This window comes from Epinephelus lanceolatus, chromosome 10 (genome assembly GCF_041903045.1).
Source record: "Epinephelus lanceolatus isolate andai-2023 chromosome 10, ASM4190304v1, whole genome shotgun sequence".
Taxonomy (NCBI): Eukaryota; Metazoa; Chordata; class Actinopteri; order Perciformes; family Serranidae; genus Epinephelus; species Epinephelus lanceolatus.
In genome coordinates this window covers 24,422,762-24,449,778 of record NC_135743.1, presented here as the reverse complement: position 1 = coordinate 24,449,778, position 27,017 = coordinate 24,422,762, and the positions used below count along the sequence as shown (strand labels likewise).

At 42.3% G+C, this 27,017-nt stretch overlaps 1 protein-coding gene across 2 annotated transcripts in view; it reads left to right on the top strand.

Annotated features, from left to right (window-relative positions):
• Window positions 1-27,017, top strand: part of kmt2bb (lysine (K)-specific methyltransferase 2Bb) — a 31,780-nt gene that overhangs the window by 1,877 nt on the left and 2,886 nt on the right. For both annotated transcript variants that reach the window (XM_033640953.2, XM_078171838.1), the window contains exons 2-35: window positions 93-171; window positions 351-4,124; window positions 4,236-4,417; window positions 4,612-4,731; window positions 4,998-5,184; window positions 6,935-7,166; window positions 7,258-7,325; window positions 7,421-7,678; window positions 7,862-7,968; window positions 10,445-10,570; window positions 11,098-11,211; window positions 11,426-11,572; window positions 12,219-12,311; window positions 12,418-12,535; window positions 12,638-12,751; window positions 13,036-13,220; window positions 13,378-13,479; window positions 15,257-15,367; window positions 15,538-15,614; window positions 15,802-16,025; window positions 16,129-16,232; window positions 16,376-16,513; window positions 16,746-16,904; window positions 17,006-17,123; window positions 17,226-17,304; window positions 17,406-17,566; window positions 18,120-18,272; window positions 18,393-21,543; window positions 22,288-22,388; window positions 22,514-22,651; window positions 22,802-23,054; window positions 23,230-23,337; window positions 23,808-23,891; window positions 26,825-26,954. In XM_033640953.2, the coding sequence (XP_033496844.2) occupies window positions 93-171; window positions 351-4,124; window positions 4,236-4,417; window positions 4,612-4,731; window positions 4,998-5,184; window positions 6,935-7,166; window positions 7,258-7,325; window positions 7,421-7,678; window positions 7,862-7,968; window positions 10,445-10,570; window positions 11,098-11,211; window positions 11,426-11,572; window positions 12,219-12,311; window positions 12,418-12,535; window positions 12,638-12,751; window positions 13,036-13,220; window positions 13,378-13,479; window positions 15,257-15,367; window positions 15,538-15,614; window positions 15,802-16,025; window positions 16,129-16,232; window positions 16,376-16,513; window positions 16,746-16,904; window positions 17,006-17,123; window positions 17,226-17,304; window positions 17,406-17,566; window positions 18,120-18,272; window positions 18,393-21,543; window positions 22,288-22,388; window positions 22,514-22,651; window positions 22,802-23,054; window positions 23,230-23,337; window positions 23,808-23,891; window positions 26,825-26,954 (11,295 nt within the window). The remainder of the gene's footprint in view (window positions 1-92; window positions 172-350; window positions 4,125-4,235; window positions 4,418-4,611; window positions 4,732-4,997; window positions 5,185-6,934; window positions 7,167-7,257; window positions 7,326-7,420; window positions 7,679-7,861; window positions 7,969-10,444; window positions 10,571-11,097; window positions 11,212-11,425; window positions 11,573-12,218; window positions 12,312-12,417; window positions 12,536-12,637; window positions 12,752-13,035; window positions 13,221-13,377; window positions 13,480-15,256; window positions 15,368-15,537; window positions 15,615-15,801; window positions 16,026-16,128; window positions 16,233-16,375; window positions 16,514-16,745; window positions 16,905-17,005; window positions 17,124-17,225; window positions 17,305-17,405; window positions 17,567-18,119; window positions 18,273-18,392; window positions 21,544-22,287; window positions 22,389-22,513; window positions 22,652-22,801; window positions 23,055-23,229; window positions 23,338-23,807; window positions 23,892-26,824; window positions 26,955-27,017) is intronic.

Here is a 27,017-nt window from a genome sequence, read left to right as displayed (position 1 = left end):
ACTAAAGTTATTGTTTTGCTGATGGTTTGGCAGCCTCCAGCAGAGGTGTTAACTTTGTCTCAAGTGTTAAATATCTGTTTTTACTTTTCAAGGGAGATGACTTCAGAGGATTTGAAGCTGAGAGAAAAAGCTTCAAAGGACCTGTATGGTCACGACAAAACCCTTCCAAAGGTAAGGAAAAATGTATCACTGTGTCATATTACACATTTATTGTAAGTTTTACACAGTACACACATTTAGACTAAGTATGTATCACAATATAATGTAGGATTGTTTTTGATTCCCAGTTTTGCATTCATTGGAGGAGCCATGAATTTTTTTGTAATATTTAAAATCTTTTTGTTTTGTAGGTGATGCTGTCAACACAAAATCTAAACGACAAAGTGAGAAGCTACCGCTTAAAACGCCAGCAGCAGACGCAGATATTACCCCACCTGATCCTGTAAAGGATGTAAAATCTTTGAAAGAAACGCATGGCTTAACTCCTGAAGCAGAGCCTGCAAAGGATCGCAGGAAAGGTTCAAAACGAAAAAACACTATGGATCGACAGTCCACTAAAAGCGGAGCCTCATCAGCAGCACCAAGGATTACTATTAAGTTGGTGGCCAAAAAGAAAATGAAAACCATAAAGGAGCCTCATAAAAAATCTGCTAAGAAGCTGAAGGTAAAAGGAATCGAGGATCAGCCTAAAGCCAAGGACATTCAGGGTGACCAGATTTCCAGTGCTCATGTCAAATTAAAAACTGAACCTCATGAGGATAAACATGGCACAGAAGATAAGGGAGGGGGGACTGTACCTGGAAGAAGGCGTGGGAGATCTGCTTCAAAGACAACAGAGCCAGTCTGCCAGACTGGCGCCAAAGTTGTGGTTGATGACCAAAAATCAAAAGAGAGAAAATCAGCTGATCAACTTGACACTGTAAAGGAGAGCGAGGCTGTGGAGCCAAAAAGGAATGCAATGAAACTAAAGCATAAGGAAACTGTGTCAGACCAAGGTTCTGAAGTTAATCAGCAAGTCATTCGCAGAAGCAATAGAGTCACCACCCCACTGAGTAAAAAAGTCTCAGGCAGTGCAGCTGAACCAGAAAGTCTGAGTAAAAGTGATGCCCATCTGGTGGAGTCAAAGCCGGAAGTTTCTCAAACAGTGGAGACCAGGCCATCAGCGAGGAAGGACAGACGAAGGCAAAGCAAGAGGTTGAATAAGGATACTACAGTGCCAGAAAACCACGGCCCATCACCCACAGAGACTGATCATTTAGCTGCGCAATCCAAGGACAGTTTGCCTTTTAAAAATGAGGAAATGCGGGTCCCGAGTTTAAAGTTGAAGAAGATCAGAAATCCAAAATATGATCCACAGGGCAGTGGGAAGAACTCAACTCGAAAGAAAAAACAGAGAAAAAAATTTATCTGGACTTTAACATTAGTGAAGGGAGAAAGTCAGACACATAGTTCTGAAAACACTGTCAAAGTAACAGAGAAGACTGTGAGTGAAGTGGATCAGTCCACTTTTTTTGACACGAGTGTCAAGAAGAGTGTGATGGTGATGGATAAAAAATCAAAACCAGATAATTCAGCCCCACAGGAGAGTAAAAGCTTGGACAATAATGAGAAAAATTCCCAAAACAAGGCTGATGTGTCAGTTGAGGAAAAGTCCACTTTGCAGGTAGAAGTTGAAGTGGAACATGAAAATGAAACACCTCCTCAAGAAGTGACTAAAATGGATTGCGGGAAAATTCCACCTCTTCAGATCAAAAAGGTCTCCTCTCCTGGGAAACATAAAAGCTCAAAACCATCCTTTTTAATTCAGCAAGTTAGTCCTGTGTCTGAAAAGAAAGAGGATGTCCTGAAAGATCTAAGTGAAATTAGTGAGGATAAATCATCATGTCTGAATACTGAAGTCACACCAACCAGGAGACTAAGGAGGAGGACATTAAGCTTTGATTCACCACAAACAAAGTCTGTCAGTCAGAAGCCAGTGCCCACTCAGAAACGGAGGCTTAGAACGAGTTCACAGGATGAAGATACACAGCAGGTGCATGTCGAAGATTCCTTTCAGGCATCAACTGGAGATTCCAGCTCACATGGTCTTCCTAAAAACTCCATTCAGGATTTGGCTGAGGAACCCTCACTGATGACCAGTGTAAACTCCACTGAAGTTCCTCATGAGGATTCCTCAAAGATTGCTGAGGATTCCTCAAAGATCACCGAGGATTCCTCAAAGATTGCTGAGGATTCCTTAAGGGTCGCCAAGGATTCCTCAAATTACGCCAAGGATTCCTCAGAGATTGCTGAGGATTCTTCAAAGATCGCAGAGGATTCTTCAAAGATTGCAGAGGATTCCTCAAAGATCGCTGATGATTCCTCAAAGATCGCTGAGGATTCCGTAAAGATTGCAGAGGATTCCTTAAAGATTGCTGATGATCCCTCACCAGTGCCAGTTGAAGTTTCTCCACCAAATGTGGACAGTGAGGTAGAACCACAGATCAAAGAGGCCAAACCATTATCTGTGCCTTCTAAACCTAAAAGATGTAGAAATAATAAACTAGGGAAAAAGAGGTCTGTTCAAAGGAAGAAGCCTGTTGTTGTTCCTGAAACTGCTGTCAGTGCAGAGTTGGCTACAGTTGAAGCTACTATCGCAGATGTACTAAAGGAAGATGCTCAGCCTTTAGTAACAAAAGTCAGTCAGCCAGAAACAAAAGATTGCACCCAGCCTGAGGCAAAACAGGACAATGTGTCAGTGGAAGAAGAGCGGATACAGCTACTGGTAAAAGAGGAAACCGACATTCAGTTGATAGATAGTCAGCCAGCTTTGGTGGAAGAAAGTCAAGTAAGCGATCCAAAAACACTGTGCCTACAAAAGAAATCTCTGAAAAAAGTAAAAAAGAGGCGTAAAAGTTTGATTGGGCAGCGTCAGAAACACAGACACAGGGGCAGGGATGGGAAGTTTGCTCCACTTAAAATATCTGAAAGTCAGAAAATTGTTGAGGGGGACAGTGATATTTCCACTTCATTGGCAGCTATTACACCGACCCCAAGCCCCAAACTTATTGGAGTACAAAAAAAGTGCAAAAAAAGACTCACAGGACTTCATTTTCTTGGGTCGAAAAGGCCAAAACCACAGTCTAAAATCATTACTAAACTGATGGAAATGGGGCTTGACAATGAAGGTTTGAAGCAGGAGGAAACAGACACATTAGTTGATGGAGGACGAGCAGATGTTGTAGATGCCCAGCCTGGTAAATCAAAGTTTGTGAAAAACATCAAGCACTTCATTATGCCTGTTGTAAGTGCCAGATCCTCACGAGTGATCAAGACCCCGCAAAGGTTCATGGATGATGCTGGAATGTCGGTATTGCCTCGAAGAAACTCACCAAAGAAGGGTTTACAATTGGGCTTGCAGATGCGCCCCGTAAAGAGGCGAGATGACGGGATGGGCAGAGCAATATCCCCTATCCTGCCGGTTGACGAGGAGGACATTTTGAGTGAAGCTCAACTGGATGTCGATCTGTTTTCAGCTCAGGACCTTGATGACGACATTGACATAGCTGACAGCCTATTTTCAGAGAAAAAAAGTGGCAAAATTGAAAAGAAGAAGTCTCTAAAGAACTCTGCTTTCAAGTGGCAGTTGCCAGAAGAGTCGCTAGAGGACGTGTATACACTGGACAAAACCTCAGAGGACAAATATGAGGATCTGTTTCTATCTACACCAGTTGATAAGCCCACAGATCTATCTACTGACCTCCTGGATGCCCAGAAAAAGAAAAATTCCCCTAAGTTCAATAAACAAGCGGCTCACCTCAAGATTTATCAAAGGCTAAAGAAGGCACACACGGGTCTTCCAAAAAGCAAGACCACAACAGAGACGGATAGTGTGAGCAAACCTCTTCAGCCTCCAGTTGATTTAGCAGAAGGACTTGATGATGAGGCCATGAGCATCAGCCTTAGGCAGCGGAATACAAATGCAGAAAAGGGCAAATCCAAGCTTAAGATAGAAGACCTTGATTCTCCTGGAGTGGTGAGAAAAGTTTCTGTGTGTGTTAGAACTATGAACTCCAAGTCTAGTGCATTTCAGCACGGAAAAGAGGAGGGTTTAGCAGGGAAAGACACTGCCCAGCATCACTCAGGTAAGCAAAATTATTTAAATAGCATTGATAAATCTAATGGTCAGCAAACAGCATTAGCTTTATTTACTTAGAATGGACCAGAAATTAGCACGTATTACTTTATATCCACAGGAGAGCTGCAGTCAGAAAAGAACTCAGGCGCAGGTGAAGGCGGTTTTCCTGGATCTGTGGAGAAGGGAGCTTCACAAAGAGCGCGCCTCACCGGTGCAAATAAAAGAATGTTTAATCTCCTCAGGAAAGCCAAGGTCCAACTCATCAAGATTGACCAGCAGAAACAGCTTAAATCATCTGGGGTAATGCCATGATCACCACACAAACATCATCTCTGTCATTGTACACCAATTTTTCATTGTTAGATAAAGTCTATGTAATAGGACCTGTCATAGATGAGGGAAACCTCCACGGGTGTTTTGAATGACCCAGGGAGATTTGTTTTAGTTTTCTGAAGCTTGTATTGATGACTTGTTTTTGCCTCTTAACCCTGTAGTTGTTATCTGGCCCGACTGGCGCCAGGTCTCGAGACGTGACCTCTAAGAGGCAAAGGAGGAAACAAAAGGTTAAGCTTGATGCTGATGTTCCAGTCAAGATAGAACCACCTCAAGGACAAGTAAGTGTGCAAATCAATAGCCCTGAGGCAGAAGTCGATCCGAATACAAATCTTGTGTCTGTCTCTGGTTTTACCGGTTCATTATTGTTGATCAGCCTTTCGCTGTAATTGCAAACTTAGCATGAACAAACATGCTCTGTCTCAGTATACTTTACTGAGATGCATGACCAATGATTTAGATTTGGAAAAAAAATCCTCTGTCAATTCAAGCCTCTTTACATCAGTGCCTACATGTTGATCTGATTTTTATATTTTCATTTCTCCAGCCGCAGCTCATCTCCCCGCTGTGTCAGGAGTTCCGTAGAGCAGGAGGTCCACGCATCAAGCATGTGTGTCGTGCTGCATCCGTGGTGCTGGGGCAGCCTCGAGCCTTGGTACCAGATGACATTCCCAGACTGAGTGCTTTGCCTCTGCATGAAAGAACTGGCATTTCCCCTTCAGCCATCCCTAAAGGTAGGTGTAAACTGAGTGGCAGACCAATTCATTTTCATTAGATATGCTCTTAAAACTTCTCACAATTGACTGTGATGACTTGCCAGCAGCAACAGCAGTAGCAGTAATAGACATGGTGATAGTAATAGTTTCAACTTCCCAATCCTGGCAGAGGACGGAGTAATAGAGGAACATGTCTTTTAGCAGATGGATGCATAGTATTGGAATAATTTATGATCAGTGTAATATTTGGATTGTTACACCCCTGCTCTTAGCTGTCTATGCCCATCAGACCATCATTTTGATATTTGTCAGTTTGCATTTTCATCAATTTATCTGTTTTGTGTGGTTCTATAAACGCAGCATTTGTGAGTTTGTGGTCGAATTGATCAAAGGTGATTTGATCAGTGGTTTTGAGGTATAGCTGCTGTAGAGGCGACTGAAAGCAAACTTTTAGACCCAGCGCTGGACCACAGGATGCACAGTTTCCATGCCACATAGCCGAGAGCTTTGATTGGGCCCTAGAATCAGGCAAGTGTCTACATAAACCTGCACTGCCTCTGTCCAAGCCAAATCTGAGCCTGAACCAAGGCAGCAAAAAAAAAAAAAAAAGGCTGATTTGTTTCCTCGCACCACTTCTCCTTCTTCTCTTCCTTTTGTTATTTCAATAGTCTGTGATCGGCTCTGAGTTTGGCATACAACGGGCTGCGCCCCTTGGTGCGTTTCTGTTTTCCATTGCGCATAGCGATGCAGTGTGCAGATGATCATCACCATTCTTTGCTGCATGTTATGCACATCTCTCTCATTGCTGGGAAGGCAGAAGCAAACATTGCCAACGTAATTAATGATAATAATGTATTTCATTTTATAGGCACCTTTCAGAGCACTCAAGGACACCTTACAAGAAATGGTTAAAAAAAACAAACAGCAGTGTATCCGTTGATCATAAAATAAAACAATTCCGTAATATACATTAAAAGTTGATAAAATGACTAAACATGCAGAACCCCTCTCTCTCTTTCTTTCTCTCGTTTTCCATCCCTCTCTCAAGCACACTCAGTCTCTCTCTACTATATTGCTGTTGTTCCTTCACTCTACCTCTATCTACCGCAGTCCCCACCTCTTTCTCTCTATTTCTCTCTTGATCAAGTCCAATGCAACTCCTGCCATTTATGTTCAAGAACTGCATGTCCCTTAAAAAAGAGCACTGTTTAATTGGTGAGAACCCCACCTAATTCAACAGTGAGAAATTACAGCCCAGCCCCGCCTGAACCCAGCAGGTCGGGTGGGGCTGGGCTGTAATTTCATCTGAAGTAGGCTCGAAAAATGATGGACAACACGAAAATGGGAGTATCATTGTTCTAGTAAATAAAGTGTTCTATCTCTATATAAACAGCCAAGTTTCACTTTAACTGTGCCAGACTTCTACTGCTCCATTTGTGCCCAGAGTAGGCTCTGCGCTCCGAGAGTGTGGTGCTCTGAATAACCAAACGGCACATATTCCAACGGCACTCTGAATGAACGGTCCAGCTCCAAAAATAGAAACTCAATACGCGGCAGCAAAAGCTGATATTGCCACCACAGATAAATGTATATGTGGGAAACCCTGGAATGCAAATTAAAGGACTTCAATAAATTGAGCTCTATTTAATTGATGATTATTTAAAATGGTTACTTTACAGTTGGCTTATTGCTGAAACCTTCGTCCTGTCAGTGCTGCTGTTCCAGAGATTAGATTTGACCAATGGATGAATGTCTATTTTTGTTGCAGATATTGGGTCTCCCTCTGAATCAGACAGTCCCGGGCTGTCAGATCCTAAGGTCACCAAGGTCAAGAAGCCGTCGAACTTTGTGAAACGGAAAGGACTCGGGCCATTTGGATATCGCTCACGGAGGTGTGGAGTATGCAAAGGCTGCAACCACGAGGATGATTGTGGCAAGTGCATGAACTGCCTCGACAAACCCAAGTTTGGTGGTCCCAATACCAAACGGCAGTGTTGCGTGTAAGTTGATCTTTATTTAATTCTTAGTTGTAGTGGAGCTCATCGCTTTGTTTAAAAATAATTTAAAATCTGTTTGTTTTTTTACCACTAGGTATAAGAGATGTGATCAAATTGAGGAGAGAAAAGCACGCAGACTAAGTGGGAGGACAGCACCCAAAGGTAATTTTGTGCTTCAGTGGGCGACGCTTCATGTTGCTGTAATGCTTCCAGAGCATTTAACATGTCAGCTACATACCGCCTCTTTTTATTTTAAGGTGCCTCCAAGCGACGGCGATCCTCTCTCAGCGGGGGTCATTCAAGTAATGATGAAGGGAACGAGGGTGCTGTGGACTCACCATCTGGTCTTCAGGGCGACGGTCACAGTCCATCGGTAAGGAAGCAGCCAAAGCGTGTTGTGAAGCCTCGCGTCTACTTTGACCTGGTGGACTACGACTCCGATCTCGATGACAAAGCTTTTTCAAGCTCTGCCTCGCCAGCCAGGAGAAGGGGCACTGGATCCCGTTTTAGTCAAGGTAAAGTAACATTCAGAAACTGGACGACGTATGTAGAAGCTTTTTTCATGAGCTGAATGATTATTTTTATTCTTAACGCCAAAGATAATCTGTCTTTGCAAACACATTTCTTTACAATATATATTTCAAGCTTTCTGATGTGCCTCCTAATAATAGATTTTGTTTTTCTTCTACCTTCTAAAGACTTTGTGTCGTTGGATGGATTCCTTGGAGACATTTCAGATGAAGAAGTCAGGCATCGAAAGTCCAGTTCACACCGTGTACCGCCTGTTCGACGTAAACCTGAGAAGGTGGGTACTTCTAAATTTGATCAGTGCTGATGCCCTGGTTGGCTTACACAACCTGCATTAGTCGCATGTGTTTTGGGCTTGATTTGCTCTTTCACACAATAATTTCCTGTGCAAAAATGTGTGCTGGCAAGCAGAGGCACACTGTGTTGATCAATCCCAAATAACAACATAATGTCACATTTCTATGACACCAAGCTGCCAATTTTATCTTTGAGAACGCGCCAAATGCAGCATTTGTATACTGCCGGCTTTTGGCATGTTGTAGCTGAGAAACCCTCTCATTCCTCCCTGTTCTTTTTTGCAAAATCCAGGATGTGTGGTCTATTTCTGCAGCTTTGTTTTTCCAGAATAAATGTGTGCACTGTTAGTAGGCTGTAGTTCCAGTTCTTGTTTAGCCACTCCTAACTAAAGCCTTGTTCGCAGGGGACTAGTATTACCAGGGGACCTCATGTGATTTAGAAATTACGCCCCCACGCCTGTGTTTCTTGTGGCGCATTCACACGCTACAAGCAAAATCTGTATTTTAATCGAATTTACTGACATTATCTCCTGAATATGATGCGTCATTTGTAACTCCACTCTACACAACACAGAAGCACTACACAGCACTGCCAGCATTAATGTAGAGTGTTAACCTCTTTTCTGACTTTAAAATGTGCCCTCCACATCATTTCAATCTGAATCTGAGCACTCTGTCACATCTGTTCCACATAAAGAATGATCAGATTCAAGCTTCATACATATTGGTGTGAAAAGAGATTACATCACACTGGGCCACCTAAAGTGCGCCGTAGGCTGTGTCAGCTGATTTCATAGCTGATGTGCACCTCATCAAAAGTGTAACCACACTTCAAGGCTCCAGAGGTAATGGAGATGTCAAGTGTGGAACATGAGCACTGTAATTAACCCTTCACTAAGCCTTGCCCCTTTCTGATGTTCCGTCAAGCTGTCAGAGCTAGTGTGGTACCCATACTGTCAAACTGCAATCCCTGAAGTTATATTAAATCTTTGGATAAACGGTTAAGCAGTTTCAGAGAGAAGCAGGTGATAGGGTCTATAATGTGTTTGAAGGATCTGGAATGTTGAAGTGACTCAGTGGCAAAAACAGGTTAAAAAGATAATGGTAGAAGCTAAAACCTACAGATTACAGTGTAAAAGTGAACCACCACGTGACCTGGTGATTGAAACTGAAGAAACTTTCAGACTGCTCTTTGTCATCACAGTGTGTGCAGATGCTGTGTTTGGCTTCCCCCTGTGCTCTGAGCTCTGGGGGAAGCCGGACACAGTTCATCTGGACACACTGCGACAACAGAGCTGGTTGAAAATCAGCAAAGTATCCCTGTTTCATTTCACTGTTCCTGTAAAGCAGAGTTGGTCTTCATTCACTGTGACAATCATTAAAAAGCAAAAGCAGCATGTGTGTACATTCAGTAAACCTTCAGTAGCCAGCTAGCTAACCCTACACGTGTCAGGATTTGATTTTTGGTTTTGCAACAGGGAAGAATCCTTCCAACCTCTCCAACAAGTGTCACTATTAAATGTACCTCATGAACAGTATATAACCATGACGTGCTGGAAATTCACAATACCAGTCTGAAAATAAAGAAAGTCTGCATGAGAGTCAATGGAGCATAGCCTTATGGTTGTTGGACGCTGGTCGGAGCCAGGGAGGGTAAAAAGAGGAGAAGTCACAGCGTCATATTGCATCAAATCATTGAGGTATAGCACATAAGCAGTAAAAGCTGGTCTGCACTTGCCAAAAGGCTCAATAGCTGGCTCACTATCGCAAACATTGGGATGATGGATCCGTTTCATTGAGGCGGCCGCTGTTGACCTTGAGATGGCACATAGTTTATTCAAAAAAGCTGACACCCTCCCTTTACTTCTAGCACAGTTTGCTGTAACCCTCCAACATGGCAGCTGCAGTTATATTGCACATGTGTAATACTCCATAGCTCCCGAGGGGTCGGAGAGCATGTCACAGCCTTCATTTAATTGCCCTGGTCGGAGCTGCTTGAGTTTTCTCCCACAAGCATCTGATGCCGGGTGAGATTGTTGACAGAAAACAGCATCAAGGAAGTTAAAGAAAGACTCTGTCATCTTTTAAATAACACTCTAGCAAAACACTCCGCTGCAAACCCTCTGACTGCAGTCAGAATTATGAGAATGAACATCAACACGGCAATTGCACTGCAGTAATCACCTATTCAGTCATGAGACAAGGCAATAAAGATGTTTCCTGGATGTTAATCCAGTTCTATGAGTACACTATAATAGCCCACTGTTGCTTTAAATCACAAAGTTAATGAAAGAATGTAAAAACAGTTACTCTGAATAATATAATTAAAGCCAATGTGGCTTAATCACAGACGCAGTGCATCTATGGTAGCCATTAGAATGTGCAGGGAAAAGTAAGTACATTAACGCTTTAAGTGCGTCCATTTCTGCCCACATTCATGTTATGGTTGTCCCTCAGGGTCTGTCATCTCAGGGTCCTTTGGAGCAGACTCCTCCCAGTGTCCTGGCTGCCCTGGCCCATGGATATGAGCAGAGAGAGGCTGAGTCTTCGAAACCTACTCATAAAATCAGGGTTGACTTCAAGGTAGGTCACTTTGCTTTGCAGTACAGCACATGCATTGTAATAAAAAACATTTCTTAAATGATGATATTAATTTCCTGTTTGGATGTACAGATATATGATGTACAATGATTGTTGTCAAACATTTGAACATATTTGACTTTGTCATTATTATTAATTACACAAAGTTCTTCTCAGAGTGTCTAACACAAAGTCTCTCATGTAGCTATTGTGATTTAGAAGTTCACATAGCATTATTATTTTTGTCCACTAGAGGTCAGTGTTTGATAGTTAATTATATGTGTCAACCCATCTCCTTCATGACGCATTATAACCTCAGAACATTTCAACACATACGATCATGTAAAAAAAAAAAAACATACAGTTGACCTTACCACCAGAACTTAAAATACAAACCCAATCCTCACATAGTCACCCCATTGAAACAACAACATATATTGGTCGGCAGACGTAGTGTCATGCTGGTAACTACAATGCACAGTATTTTCTCAGCTGGTAACTGAGATGTGTACACTCTGTCTTTATTTCAGGAGGACTGTACTCTGGAAAACGTCTGGAATATGGGTGGTTTGAGTATATTGACCTCTGCACCGCTTATGCCACCCTATGTCTGCTTCCTTTGTGCCAGTAAAGGGCAACATGAGGTAACTACTTCAAAACTTTGCTCTTATTTAATAGAAATCTGTCTCTTTATCCTTCTTAAATTTGTGTTAATGTGGTGATGGACATGGTTGTTGTCTAAAACATATCACCAAATGATGCAGATGAAAAAAACATGAATCTCTTTATAGCAGGTGTTTATATAGTTTGAGGGCAATTTTGTAAGTTTAAATTGTTTTTGTTAATTTCTTTTTGCAGATGCTGTATTGCCAAGTATGCTGTGAGCCCTTCCACCAGTTTTGCCTTGAACCAGCTGATCGCCCCTCCGAGGAGAACAAAGAAAACTGGTGCTGCCGTCGCTGCAAGTTTTGTCACGTGTGTGGCAGGAAAAATAAGCACTCAAAGGTATGGACTGCTACTATGACTTGATTTGCTATATTTTACATCTTATTGTTAATTTAGACATTCAGGGTTATGCTGGGTTCACACTAGATGCGGAAGTGTGGCAAAGCATGGGGATTTTTCATGAAGCGCTGTCTGCTTGCTTTCGGTCCCCATGTTAAGCAGTTGGACCGTTTACACTGAACATGCGGTGGCCCAAGCTCCGCAGCCGGGCTCACAATCTGCAGTGATAAGTTTTGCCGTCTGGTCTTTTTTTCCACGATCCACAAGCAAATCTGGCAAGAAATCACACTGATAATCCTGATAATCTATTATGAACAATATAAAGGATTTATTATATAATATGAATTATCAGATTTCTACCGGTTATAGAATATGCATCTCATGCTCACTTATTCCCAATATTTATCAGTTGTGTATAAACAGACAGCGAGGGAGTGAAGCAGACACACTCACACACACAAGTAGACATATGTGTGATTAGAAAAGAGCAGTGGAGCAGAACCGCTTGGTGACCGACATGAAGAAATGCGCTTTTGGTGTGAACAGCCATGTGACTGCTGATTGGGTGGCTGTATGACGCTTGATATATCAGGGTGCTTCTGTAGCCAGTGTGAACATGGCTTTACACTTTTTATGTCTCCCTCAGCCATTGTTGGAGTGTGAACGTTGCCAGAACTGTTATCATCCTTCGTGTCTGGGGCCTAACTATCCAAAGCAAAACAAGAAGAGGAAAGCTTGGGTAGGTTCATGTTTCTCAGAAAACACAAAGTCATGTGTGTTTACTATAAACACACTGAGGTTAGCGTACGTTAACTGCTGGTCCTAATATGCTGGTTTCTCTGCAGGTTTGTATGACATGTATCAGGTGTAAAAGCTGTGGCGTCACACCAGGGAAGAGTTGGGACACTGACTGGAACCATGAAAAAGGACTTTGTCCAGACTGTTCAAAACTCTATGAACTGGGTGAGGGGAGAATCGATCAATGATCTGTCAGCTACTTTATTAACTTCCAACATTAGCGGTCTATGTCAAGGCTAATCTTTTCTGAATGCCTCCCTCTCTCAGGTAACTACTGTCCGATCTGCTTCAAGTGCTATGAGGACAATGACTATGACAGTCAGATGATGCAGTGTGGCACATGTAACCACTGGGTACATGCCAAGTGTGAGGATCTAACAGGTAACTTTTATTCTGATGAGTACCCTGAGTCTTGAAACAAAACAAAGGACATCAGAATAACAAAAAATGAAGTCAGCAGTAAGAAGCAAAAGCTCAAATGGGCATATCTAGTACCTAATAGTCAAATATCCATTCTTACTTATTACCTAACTGCTGACCGTTCATACAAAGCCCTGCTTCACATATGTGGCAGGTGCACATGATCTAGTGGAAAAAATCTGTAGGTATGTTAACATAATGTAGTTAGAAATGCTAAACTCCTTCCTCCTTTAAACTAATTTCAGATGAGCTATATGAGATCCTGTCCAGTTTGCCAGAGAGTGTGGTGTACTCATGTCGGCCATGCAGTGTGACCCAGCCCAGTGCCTGGAGAGAGCTGCTCTACATTGAGCTCAGAGCCGGGGTGGAGAAGGTGCTGGCTTGCTTGCTCTCCTCCACCCTTACCCAGCACCTTGTTGCCTGCTCACAGGTGAGAGACTCAGACAATTACAACAGTCACATAATGTGTTTATGTCAGTTTGCTTGTTAATGTTCACTGGATTTTAAGTATTGTTTGTATTAGTACTGATGCAGTACTGAACCCTGTGAAATGCAGTGCGTGATACATGCTTTGGTTTCTGCTGCAGTGTGAAAAGTTGGTTGATCCTGACAGTGGAATTGAAGGACAGCCAGCCTGTGACCTCCGAGCTGTAGGCAAGAAGTTTGACAAAGGCCTTTATACCACGTTGGTGAGTACACAACCTCGTATTCAGTGTCTGATCACTTGAGTGAAGTGGACAAAACTCTTTGAATTTTGAGGCTTTGTGGACATTAACTTATAAATTTTAGTAAGAACTGAGAGATTCCTTTGAGGCAAGAAAACAGAAAATGCCAGTATGCTTGGAATATTCCTCTTAAGTTTTGCCTTAGCAAATACATTTTTCACAGTCAGTAGTTTTTGATCCTGTACACCTCAAGATCCAGATACACCAAACCAATGTTGGAGAACTAGCAGTAACAAGAGCCCCCATGCTGTGTCGCCTCTCGTTGCTCTGTCCCAGCCAAAAAGTTGCACATGAACACACCAAAGCAATGGCCAACAAGCACATATGTTCGGCGCCTGTGCGAGTGGACATACCCCTCCATACCAGCAGACTGCGGTCATCTGTAATTGGCATTCATAAAGGGAAACCGGACGACTGTCGTGATGTTAGTTAGCCAGTTAGCATATTAACAACACAATGTTGAAAGAACAAAGCATATTTACCATGCACCAGTGAACAATAACCCAAAGAATCACAAAACTTTTCTGCTAAAGAGTCCAATGACTAAAGAAAAATTGTATTACCTTAAGTAACAAGTTTGTTTCGATCTCACTCCCTCTCAGCTTTAGCTTTTTGTTTACATTCCTCACGTCCATTTCACTCCGGCTCACAACCATTTGCTGCATGTCATCCCCCCACTCTCTCACTCCCCCATTTTACTCTCTTGTCAATTAAAGACAAAAGCCCCAAAAAAATCTAAAAAAAAAAAAAAAAGAAAGAAAGAAAGTCCTCCTAGTACCACCGAGGGCTAACAAGGGTGGCAGACGCTCACCAATGTCCCAGCTTTAACCGACAGCTGACTATTAGCTTGGTGTGTCAGGGGTAAAACTTCTTGATATGCCAGAACTCCAGCCACAGGAAAACTCAGGAGCTCAGACAATATGTCACTTAAAACAAAATTTAAAAAAAAAAAAAAAGAATAAACTTGTAGCTTAAAAGTAAGCCACTTGTGATTTTTAAAGGTAAGTCTAAGATCAGCCGACGGCCCCTCCTCTATGTGATCACAGGCCTCCAACAGTATTCTGCATCTAGTTGCTGTTCTGCAAGCCATCACGTCTCTACAGTGGTAAGAAAACTAAAATAAGGCATGTGTCCAACATGTCTTTTTTCTTTGGCAGAAACATGGTGACAGGGCACTGGTGAGCGCTTTATCCCAGCGCTTCTTAAAAGAATCGCTCATAGTGCTTATTTTAATGACGCACTGTGGTTTGTTCATATGAAATCAATATCTAGACATTAACGTTAACTGGGTAGCTAACCTAATGCTATGTTAACAGAGGGTTAACCTCATAGTTAACTATAAGCTTACAACACGTACGATGATAGAAGCACAACACTCACCATCAACATTTAGTGTCCAACCGATCTGCTACCATAAATGGGCTTGTCTGTCTTGTTTTGATTTTCAACTTGGGATAGACAATAGCTAAAGTAGAGGCAGTAACGTCACTAGCGCCTTTCTGGAAGTTCAGAGATTTTATCCGAGAAGCACTCAAAGCAGCTGCACAAAAAATGTAACGTGTTCTGAGAAAAGACGCTGGGCACACCGCTTTGTTTCTTGGTGGCCACATTGGGCCACATACGCTCTCTTCTTATTGGGAAGATCTGAGAAAAGACGCTAGTGCCCAGAAAGAAAATGCTACGTGGACACAGGCCTATGTGTCACTTAATGAATACTCAAAATAATGTTTGTTTTTTATAGAAAATGTTCCATGAAGATGTGGTTCAGGTGGTGCGAAAGAGGCTTGAGCAAGAGGAGGATCTTCCAGAGGAGCAGAGACCAACTGCCTTGGCACGCTCTTACTACTTAAAGGTGCTGTATGATCACAAAAAAGTAGTGCAGAGATTACTGAGAAGTGTCTGTAAACACATTATTTGTATTAACATGGGAGCGTGAGAAACTGCAAAGTGAAGCTATGTAATAGTTTTAGAAATGCAGGTGAGTTTGCATTTGTAATTAACTGATATTATTTTTCTCTTTAGCTCCTCGAGGAAGTGTTTAATTGGTTCAACAGCCAAGACCCAAAGGTGTGGAACCCTTGTACCAAAGACTTGCCCATGTGAGTAATGGTTTCCACTTACTTATTTGCATAATGATAATGAAGTGGATTCAGTTTTTAAACCCAAAGATGTTTTAAAAGTACATTTAAAAGACATATATGAAAGTTAAAAGCACTGCTCTGTCTTTTAGGGCATGAAAAGAAATGCTTATCAGCCTTTGAATTGTTGAATTTTCTTCTTAAATAGGGGGATGCTGTCCCAAGCTGTTCACCCTCCTACCACAGAGCATGTTTACGCCCAGTGGCAGGAGAGGGAGAGGGTCTCATCCAGGGCTCCCCTGGGGCTCCTGCAGGAGGACAACGGACAAAGCTTAGATGTAAAGGAAGAAGAGGCAGTTTCTCCGTTGTCTGGGGAGCCAACAAGCCGAAACCACTTCAAAACCAGCAGGGCTGTCAGGCTCAAATTCAAAGGTAATGCTGTCATTTTAAGGGAGGCAAAAACAGAGTTAGCTATTGATATTTTTTTAATCTTGTGCTGCACTGTGCCCTATTAACTCTCAAATTTTCGATCTAGGGAAAAGGGGCCGCCTTTCAAAAGCTGATTTAGACACTGGATGGTCTAAGGATGATGAGAGACAGTGCTCTTTGTGCCAAAAGTATGGTGACCTCAAACCTAATGTAAGTAATGCGTTAAACATTAAAATGAATAGTATATTGTAAATACCAAACTTGAAGAGCAAACGTCTTATAAATACTGTACATACAGTATTTATAGGTTACTCAAGGTTTTTAACTATTTTTTTGCTTGTGTTGTTCCACAGGAAGCAGGCAGGTTGCTTTACTTGGGCCAGAATGAATGGGCACATGTCAACTGCAGTCTGTGGTCAGCTGAGGTGTTTGAAGAGGACAATGGCTCTCTGCTGCATGTACACAGTGCTGTCACAAGGGGCCGACTGATGGTTGGTTGTTAATCTACCTAATAAATTAAATTACCTGTTAGTTTAATGATGTATAGGAACACACATTATTAAACTGAGTTGTATTACTTGTAAACTTGTAAATGGATATGGATATTTGAGAACTTAAAAATATGTGAACAATTCAGCAGCCAGGTTCTACTCATATACATAAATATCGATTCTTTTAATTAATGACTGATCCTATATCACATCAATCCCAACCCCCTCTTAGCGATGTGAACGCTGCAACCAGACGGGTGCCACGGTGGGCTGCTGTCTGACATCGTGTCAAAGCAACTATCACTTCATGTGCGCTCGCTCCCGTCACTGTGTGTTCCAGGACGATAAGAAGGTCTACTGCTACAAACACCGACATCTCATCAGTGGGAGGGTAAGATCTGCTCTTACAAGTTGTCTCTGACCCTATCAGTGTAAAGGTTTTCTGAATTTGATTCAAGGTTTCATCATCACTTGTTTTTCTTTTTTGCACAGATGATTACTGGTCAAGAATTTGAAGTAAACCGCAGGGTTTATGTAGACTTTGAGGGCATCAGTCCCCGCAGAAAGTTCTTGACCGGCCTGGAACCAGAATTAATCAACTTGATGATTGGTAAGAACCTATCTTTTATCTGGTTTACTTTTCACTCCTTGGTATTTACTTATATGATCTCATGTTTAACTAATAACTGGTATTCCAATTGTCACCACACAGGTTCCTTACAGATAGACCAACTGGGCATGCTGACAGAACTTTCAGCTTGCAAAGGAAAACTGTTTCCTGTGGGGTTTCAGTAAGTTGCATTTTATCTTTTTATACCTGCTTTTTTAAAACAATTTGTGTTTACATGATGGAATGAAAAGCACTTTTAAAGCTTTGTTCTTCCTTCCTAAGGTGTACTCGTTGGTACTGGAGTACAGTCAATCCCATGCGCCGGTGCAAATACACATGCACTGTGCGAGAGGTTCGGCCCACTGTCCCTGAGAAGCCAGTCGAGGAGATGCCTGACCAGGGAGACAATCACACCATTGCTCACAGTCCCTGTCCACTGCCTGGTGTGTATTTTATGACCAAAAATGTGCTGTATATAAATAAGTGATTTGCTGTTAATTACAGGCCTCTAGACTGCGACCGAAGTGCTCACATATGCCATTTTTTGTGAGTGTGCAAGTTATAATTTCACAGTTGCATTCATGCTAGTACATGATGTAGACAGGTGTCTTTAAGGTGGCAAACAGAGTGACTGCTGACTCATATCAACGGGTCTAACACAGGTTAAATGCACATCAGCAGGTGTTATATGTGTCTGGTGTATAAAAGTCACTGCGATGCGTTTTTGTCTCACGACCTCCTCTTCTACTTGGAGTCCTCGCATTCGTATAACAGAAGTTAAACATAGTAATTACTGGGAGAGCACAGCACCAAATTCAGGTGTTAATGCAAATTCAGGGTAGAGGATTGTGATACAATTTAATATTAATGAGAAAAGGTGCAAACAAATCATTTACAGGTGTGACCAACTAAGAGAGTTGGTAGCACTAGTGCTACCAGTGGATGAAAGTACAAATAGTTTCATAAACTGTTTTTTTTCTTTTTTTTAATCTTCAGAATCTGAAGCCCAGGAGACTGACATAACAGAACCCCAACCCCCAACAGAGGAAAACTTACTCCCAGGACCTAACCCCAAGTCAGATCATGGTGCAAGGCCAAAGATTCCCAGGAGACCAGCTGGAGGAATGTCCCGACCTCTGCCATCCCCAGGTAAAATATAAATTTATATTTTTTTTTTGTTAAAAATTATTTAAATTCACTAACAGCAACCTGTTGATAAAATCAAAAGCTCACGTCACAAACTGTGGTTTCATTCTGATTTCTTCTCAGGAGCACTCCAGTTGAAACCCCACCACATATTAACCATAAGTGATCTGGAGGATACTCGAAGGGTTCGTCGCCACAGCCCACACCTGCAGACAACGGGCCTCCGCAGTCACATGCCTCCCCCTCCTCTGGGCCCTCTGCCTGGACCGATCACCCTCCGAGCTGGAAAGTCTTCCCTCTCCACTTCTCCGCTGTTCCCACTCGGTGCTCCAGACAACCTGTTAAATTCTCCATCGTCCCGCTCAGGCGGAGGTAGAAGTGCTTCCGCAGCCCGATGCCCTGGAAATACAATGACTCATTGTACCTCATCTTTCTTTCCTCAGTCTCCCTGGCAGGACAGTGCGGCAAGCTTTCCCTCTCCAAGTCTGTCTTTCTCTCCATCCATACAGCATCTACCCAGAAATCGATTTTCATTTGATCTGAACCAGCCAGAGTCAGTGGAGGTGCCGCACAACTTCTTAGCTTCACCAGAACCTGAAGATGTCTCTCCAGCAAATGGTACATCACCCCAGGGGGATTTAGACCAACAGAAGGATGAAGAGGAATTCCCTTACAGTTCATTCCACAAGGATCCCAACATGAGTCTGGGCCAAGAGATGAGGACAGAACTGGAAATTGAAGAGACACTCCTGAGTGAAGGTGTGGCAATGAACTGTGGGGGACAAATAGTGGTAGAAGGCGATGATCAGGAGGAATTTTGGGGAAGAACCCAAGAGGTACACAAGCGAAAGACTCTCATTGCTAACCTGCCACGGTCTGCAGCCTCAGCCAGGGATGACTTAGGCAACACCTCTTCTGATGATGATATGGAGCACTATTTTGATTTCTCGCGGACAATAGTCAGCTGTCCCGGATCAAAAGATTCCAGATCTCCCTCCTCCCCCTCTTCCCGGCCTATGACTCAGCTGGATGGTGTAGATGACGGTACAGAGAGTGATGCAAGTATAGCGACCAACGATGATGCTCAGAAAGCTGAGGGTTCTACTCAAGCTCAGATACAAGCCAAAAGCCTAAATAATAAAAATGTCCCTCAATCGGACGCTGCAAACAGCACACAGGCTGTTCAGAGCTTGTTTCCCAAAGCATCATCCAGTCAAAAGCACAGTGAATCTTCATCAGACAGCATCTCTGTTGCCAGCAAAAGTTCTACGGATACTTCACCGCGAGGTACATCTAAATCCCATGATGCCAGCCAATCAAACGAAGACAACATGTTATTTGTTTCTCCACAAATTTCCGGGAACCCTCCAGTAAAAGAGCAAAGCTCTGACACTCCTTTAGTAAATCAGGAGACCGTGCTTCCAACTCCATTTCGTGATGCTCTGCCTAACTTACTCACAAAGGTGCCTGAGACCTCCTTTTCAGAGGAGTTATTCCAGGGTTCAAGTTTAGGTTTTGCCTCTGGAACACCTCTTCTTCTTGAGAGATGTGACACAAATCCACATTTAACTGAGATGGTTCCTTTGCTTGAAGGTACACTGCTTGAGACCCAACAGTCTGAAGCTCGTAAACCCCTGAACTCAGAGCCTGACAGCAGCTACTCCACGGTATTGAACCACCGAACGGCAAATACAATGGAACCCTCATTAGCCGATTCTGCTGATAACAGTCAGGGTGCCCTGCTGGATCTTCTTCAGCCTTCCCCTGTAGTGTCCACGGATGTTCAAAACCCTTCTCAAGGCCTCGTAGACTCTCTGCAGATGTATTCCTGTTTCAGTCAGCCCCCTATAACAAGTATTACACTTCAGCCAGTAACATCCTCGCAAGAGGCAACAACCTTCCCATCCATGGGGCCTTTGTCTACCAAACTTACTACCCTCAGTACCGTTGGAGACATGACTCAAACACTGCTAAACGTTGCCCCTCAGAACGATCCAGTGCTATCAGCTACATCAGGCACTTGCCCCCCAGCAGGAACATGTGCAACAGTGTCTCTCCCTATCTTCTCCACACAAACACAGCCATTGGGTTCCACAGCTGTCACCATTGTTTCTTCTTCTGCATCACTATCGTCTCTGTCTGGGCTGTCGACACACTGTCCAACAGCTCCAACGCCAGGCCAAACCACCTCAGCCCCTGTGATCTTAAATGGTTATAGCTCTTCATCTGTGCAGAAGGAAGCTACATCAGGTCACACTATCTCCATCAACTTTTCTACACCCAGGCCAGCTTTAGAACCGCAGCAGCCAGTGGTTCCCCAGGCTTTACCTGGACATGCTATTCTTACTGTGAAGGAGGTGGGAGGTCCAAATGTGGACCCCACACCACATGTCCTGCTGGTGAACCGCCTCGGGCAGATCTTCGTCAAGAACCCAGAAAGCAACACTTTCCAGTTGCCCACTCCCACCTCTCCCTCCTACAACTGTGTCACTCAGATAGCCAGCCTTTTACAGAGCAACGCACTGTCAGCCACACTAGCAGCAGCTGGTAATATGTCTGCTCCAACTGCCGGGGCCAACGTTGCAACAGCAGTTCCTCCGTTGGTTACACCCACAGTTCAGAATCCAACCACAATTACACAGCTGCTCACTCACAATAGCAACGGTGCAGTGGCGTCAGCTAATGCGAAGAAGTCGAGAAAGAGTGCAAAAACACCAAAAGATGAAACCAATCCGGAGCTGAAAAAAGCAAAGAAGAAGAAGGATTCCAGTGCATCCAGAAAATCCAAGTTATCCAAGGCCTCAGGGCAGCCTGCTCCACCTACTGAGACTCCTCCCATGACTCCTGCAGAGAGTGCTCAAGCAATTATCAATCAAGCAATGGCGAGTAACTACACCCCCAAGTGGAGTGGGCTTCGAACCCTAAGCCCTTCCTCACTGGTTTTACCACCTGACCTGTTAATTGAACCGGAGCCTCCGGGGTTGGAGCCTTGCCCTCCATCAGTATCACCAGCACCAGCTCCCGCACCCCGGCCTCGCACCCACGTCCGCATGAAGAGAGTGTCTTCGCTTTCAGACCGCATTGTCACAAAGAAGTCTAAAGTTGACTTCCTAAAACCAGAGCCCCTCAGTGAGGATGAGGAGCGACGCAGACCTGTCTTCCCGAGCATCTCCAGCAGGGCTTCAGGAGTCCGCATCAAGACCCCAACAGTGAAAGGAGTGCTGAACCTGGACCAGTTAAAGGAGGAGCGTATGAGTGATTCTGATAGCTCAGGGTAAGATTTTACTTGGCTTATATAGAGCTGTAACTAACTTTTATTTTCATTATTGATTAAAGGTCCAGTGTGTAGGATTTATGGGCATCTGTTGGTGTAATGGAATATAATATTCATAACTATGTTTTCATTAGTTTATAATCACCTAAAACTATGAATCATTGGGTACTTTGGAATGAATAATTTACCTGCATACAGAGTCCATCATGTTGTTTCTACAGTATCCTAGAATGGACAGACCAAACACCGGCTCTAGAGAGGACCTGTTCTGTTTTTGCATCTGCCACTGTAGTTCTCTGTGCTTGACACACTGAAGGAGATTGAGTTTGTTGCAATGTTGCATCCTCACCACTAGATGCCACTAAAGCCTAAATATTGGAGATTTAATTGAGAAGGAAAAACAGAAGATTCTTACATTTTAGAAGCTGGAGCCAGCAAATGTTTGGCTTAATCACTTGAGAAACCATTAACCTATAGATCCAAAACTTTGACTGACAAATAGATTTTGCAAATTTACAAATGATGCAGTTTTTTTTAAGTGATTTCAATTAAAGATCCATAATTAACTTATTTTTATTTGCTTTATGCCATATTTTGGATTTGCTAGAACAATACAGCATCAGTGTTGCTGTTATGGCATCTGGAAACAGTATATTACACAGGAGGACTGAATTACATGGAGTGCATTTGGCTTTTCATTAAATGATTGTGTTTGAAAACCTTTTGTCCTCCTATTGTTCTCAGATCAGAGCCGTGGGATTATATGTCTCGTGGTGAGCAAGGCAAACAACAGGCATGGGAACCAGTGGGACACAGCACCCTGACTGACTGGAAGAAATACTCTGGTATTCTTGAGTTTTAGTGGCATGATTTAATGACCTCTGTGAATTAAAACAATTATTCCTCGGCAATGCCTGCCACATATGGTATGACACTAACTAATGACTGGGAATATTGTGGGTTTTTTTAGGCGCTGCTTCTACCTCAGATGATGAATCACCACCATCTGACCAGGATGAGGAATCTCCGATCAACAGAGACCAGCCACACTTAAGATTTGAGATCACTAGCGATGATGGTTTCAGTGCAGAGGCAGACAGTATTGAGGGTAAGGCCAATACTACAAGAGAAGAATTTCCCAGAAAGCCTTTAAATTGTTGAACATGTTCTCACACAAGTTTCTTGATGTGATAATTCTGTAGCCATTTATATTCATTGTATTCACATAATGACGCATAATTCTCGTCTTTCCTTCCAGTGGCTTGGAAAGCAGTGATAGACGGGGTGCAGGAGGCACGAGCTATTGCCAGGTTGAGACCTCTGACCTTTCAGAGGATCACTGGTCCCCGTATGATGGGTCTGGTCCATGATGCTGTGGTGTTCTTGCTGGAGCAACTTGAAGGAGCCCACCGCTGCCAACGTCATGCCTTCCGTTTCTTCAAACAGTGCACGCAGGATGACGACCTCCCTGTCAATCCCAGTGGTTGTGCCCGCTCTGAGCTGTACCTTAGGTTAGTAAACCAGTACTGTTCAAATCAGTTCGGCTTATTGATCTTTGGTCTCTATTTAATCTATCCAGTCCTTTTCTCTAAATAAAGTGAAAAAACAAGTGATTATAAAGTGTGAAGTTTAACTTGTTAAGTCTGTACTCATCTAAACCTGATGTTTTCTTTTTTCTCTTAACAGGAAGTCCACATTTGACATGTTTAACTTCCTGGCTTCTCAGCATAGACAGCTTCCTGACATTGGACCTTATGACGATGAGGAAGACGAGGTTCTTTTGAAGTCCACAAGGTAAGGCTTCACTCATTTAGTAATAGATGTTTCCTGTTATAATATGTATAAGACCTTCAAAAGCACCTTGCTTTTTCATTTAAAAAAAAAATTATTTATTTTTATTTACTTGTTTATTTGACAAGGACTAATGCATAAGACATTGCTTCATATGTAAAATACAAAGTAGATGCAGTGCATACAGGTTTCTAGCCATGGTGAATTTGCAACCCCTCTCCCTGGTTTGGCTTTTAGAATTAAACAGTAAGTGTAAGATTAGTGGGGATGGAGTAGTTCCATACAACAGTACAATATTACATCGTTTCATTAATAGTTTTCTCTGAAGTTTTGCTCAGTTTATCTTTGACTTTTCTTTTCTGCGATTTGGTATTGAAACTGGAATAAACTTTAAGATGGAAGGGTAAATGCTGCATGTTTTTTAAAATAAATATTCACACCATTTTCTGCTTTTTCTCTGCTCTTTCTCTTAGGCGGGCCACTAGCTTGGAGTTGCCCATGGCTATGCGTTTCAGACATCTGGAAAGGACATCCAAGGAGGCTGTAGGCGTGTACAGGTCAGTTCAGAACTGCTTTTACAAAATAATCAGACTTGTATGTAATGCTTGAACAAAAGAGTGAATAAATAATAATAAATAATGAATAAATGTTCCAAACAAATGCCCAAAGTGACTCAAACAAGAAGCTGCAATGATTATTAGTTACACATGCAGCACGTTTAGGGTCATATCTAAGTCAGTGCATAAAAAAATAAATTTATACAATATCAATATCCACAAGGTAAAATTACAAATGAATAAAACACCTAAGTAGGTTTATATGGAAATAGAAACAAGTCAGTAAAACTATATGACAATACCCTGTCAGCATACCTTTTCATGGACTGTTTATTGAGTCAATGAGTTATTACAGACACCGCTAACTGCTAACTGCTAACAGCTAACGGTTAGCCCAGCTAATCTACAATAACCATGTTATTAATTACAAAATGTGCACACAGAAATAGTAATGTTTGTTCAATCATTGTGTTTATAGACTTTATAAACATCAGATTAGTCTAAACGATGATATAGTGATGTGAAAAATGTGATATAGCTAAACTCTGCTGGTTTTCTACCCGGAAGTATTTGTAAACAACAAGGCGATTTCCTCTATAGTGAGCCGGTGACAGTTGAAAAATAACTCCCTTCCGGGGTTCCATTCCCCTGTCGGGAGTTATTTTTCAACTGTCACCGGCTCACTATACATTATCCCTTACGGAAGGAGCTGAGGTGGTTGCTGTGTTTCTGGCGTGTCTCTTCGTTTACATGGCAGTGGAAGCTATGAACGAGCTAACCCTCGCCTGCTGAGTTTTAAAAATGCCGGCTATTTTGTCGCTTTCTGTTGACGTCACATCCTGCCTTGAGTATATCCAATCAGCACCAAGTAAATCCTAAGCCCCAGCCAGGAGTTTCTCGGGGCCGTTCTGAGTACCTACTCTGAGGCAGGGACTTGTTTAGTCCCTGTAAAAGTTCCGGAACTCTGTCCTTCGGGGGTGGTTCCTGCGGTGGAGACACGCACCAACGGCCCCGGCCCCATAAAATTACCCTGAAGTTCCTGCGGTGGAAACGGGCCTAATGATTTGTGGAAGATTCAAATGATCTAAGCCCATTGAAATGTATAATGTAGCTTTAGTGCCATCTATAGGTGAAGTGCTATCAGCTTTTGCAGGATCAGCCTGCACATCATCTACATTTAAGTGCAGTTGCAGTGCATTTAAGATATTTATGAATCACATTTTTGGGGGATATCTAAATGTGTAATGAAAAATGTTGCATTAAGTAGAAATGACAGATAAGTGTTGCCCATATGGATAGTCAGACTCTGACCTAACCAGTGCAGATGCGTGACTCTATTTCATCATCATTGTTTATAACCAGTTAGGATAATGGATACAACCTAGCTTAGATGTTTATCTTAGAGCAGCCTCGAGCATCTCTAAAGTAACAGCAGAACTGGACGGCTGAAATGGTGACATCAACAACAGCTGCTGCCCCGATGTTCAATCAGAGAGACTGAGACAAAGCTACAGTTAAAACAATGTGGGAGACTCAGGCACAAAGTGAGAACAAACAAAACACAAGGACAAAAATGAAACCAGAAGAAGGAACTACAGAAGTTCTTCCAGTTCTGTTTGGCTGTACTCGAACACAGTGGCTCTTTGAGATAAATACTACAGTCAGTATGCTAACATGGTCCCACTGAAAATCTTAACATATTGATGTCCAGCAGATAATATTTGCTGAAGTCATCACCATAGCTTAGCATGCTCCCATAAAAAATATTGTGATATGAGATCAGATATCATCTCAGATTTTGAATATTGTAACATTGGAAGTGTAGCCTTTTCCTGGTTTTAAAGGCTGCATTAAAGTACAGTGATGTAATTTTCTAGCTGCTTTAGCTGCTGATGATTATTTATCAAAAATCTCATAGTGTAAATATTTTGTAAAAGCACCAAAAGTCAACCCTGCAATTTGGTTGCAATGTTAATATCAAGGTATTTGGTAAAAATATCGTGATATTTGATTTTCTCCATATCTCCCACCTCTATTAGCATGGAAATACTTACTAATTAGCATGAAAAAAATTACAGCTGAGGCTGATGGCAGGTATTTGGTCATAAACCAAAAAGTATTGTAGAAATTACATTTTTGACTTGAACAAAGATGTTTGACCAGCATCAAAAAACACTTTTCACTGTATCTATTCGGCATGTTAAGTTTGTCATTGTGCACGGCCACAGTTTCAATAAATAGACTGAATTATATTAGTGTAATGATGAAATCCCTTTTATTTTCCCACCCTTATTTGATCAAATCTCTTGCACTTGCATTCAGTGTCTACAGGTCCTTAAAGAGTCTTAAAATTAAAATGACTTAAACTCAATGTTACAACAGTGAGGCCTTAGGTCATTAAATAGTCTTAAATTTGAGGTCATACCTGCTACAAACATTATATCTAATTTAATTTATCCATTATTTAATTTCTTTTTGTGACAATGAGTGAAGCCTTTCTATGTAAAAGTCCACATTTCTTATATTACAAGTCTTTAAAAAAACTATAATACTGTCATTTGACTCCATACTTGCACTTACCTGTTGGCAGAATGTAGATTGACTTGATTCTCTCTCATAACCATATTCCAAGACCACATATATACTACTTGTCTGCAATGCTTAAGTATAATAATAATAATATAATAGTAATAAGTAAAACAGTCCAAAAAACTGGCCTGTACTGTTTGGTTAAAAGGTGTCTTGAACGAGTCTCAAAAAGCATTGCGTTTAACTGTCTGATACCTGTAAACACTGAGCTCATTTTATAGCTTAAGTAGCAAAGAATTATGGGAAATTCACATCTAGAAGTTGGCTTGAGTGTGCATCCCAACAGTTAAAACATCGTCACCGTGGGCCCAGCGCATGAACTTGTCTGACCTAACCTGTTGCAGGTCTGCTATCCATGGCCGCGGTCTGTTCTGCAAGAGGAACATCGAAGCAGGGGAGATGGTTATTGAATACGCCGGCATCGTCATCCGCTCAGTGCTCACTGACAAAAGGGAGAAGTACTACGACGGCAAGGTTGGTCTGGTTTCTGTTTCTTTAAGTAGTTTCATTGTAATGTAGTCTAAAATAATTGAGGGT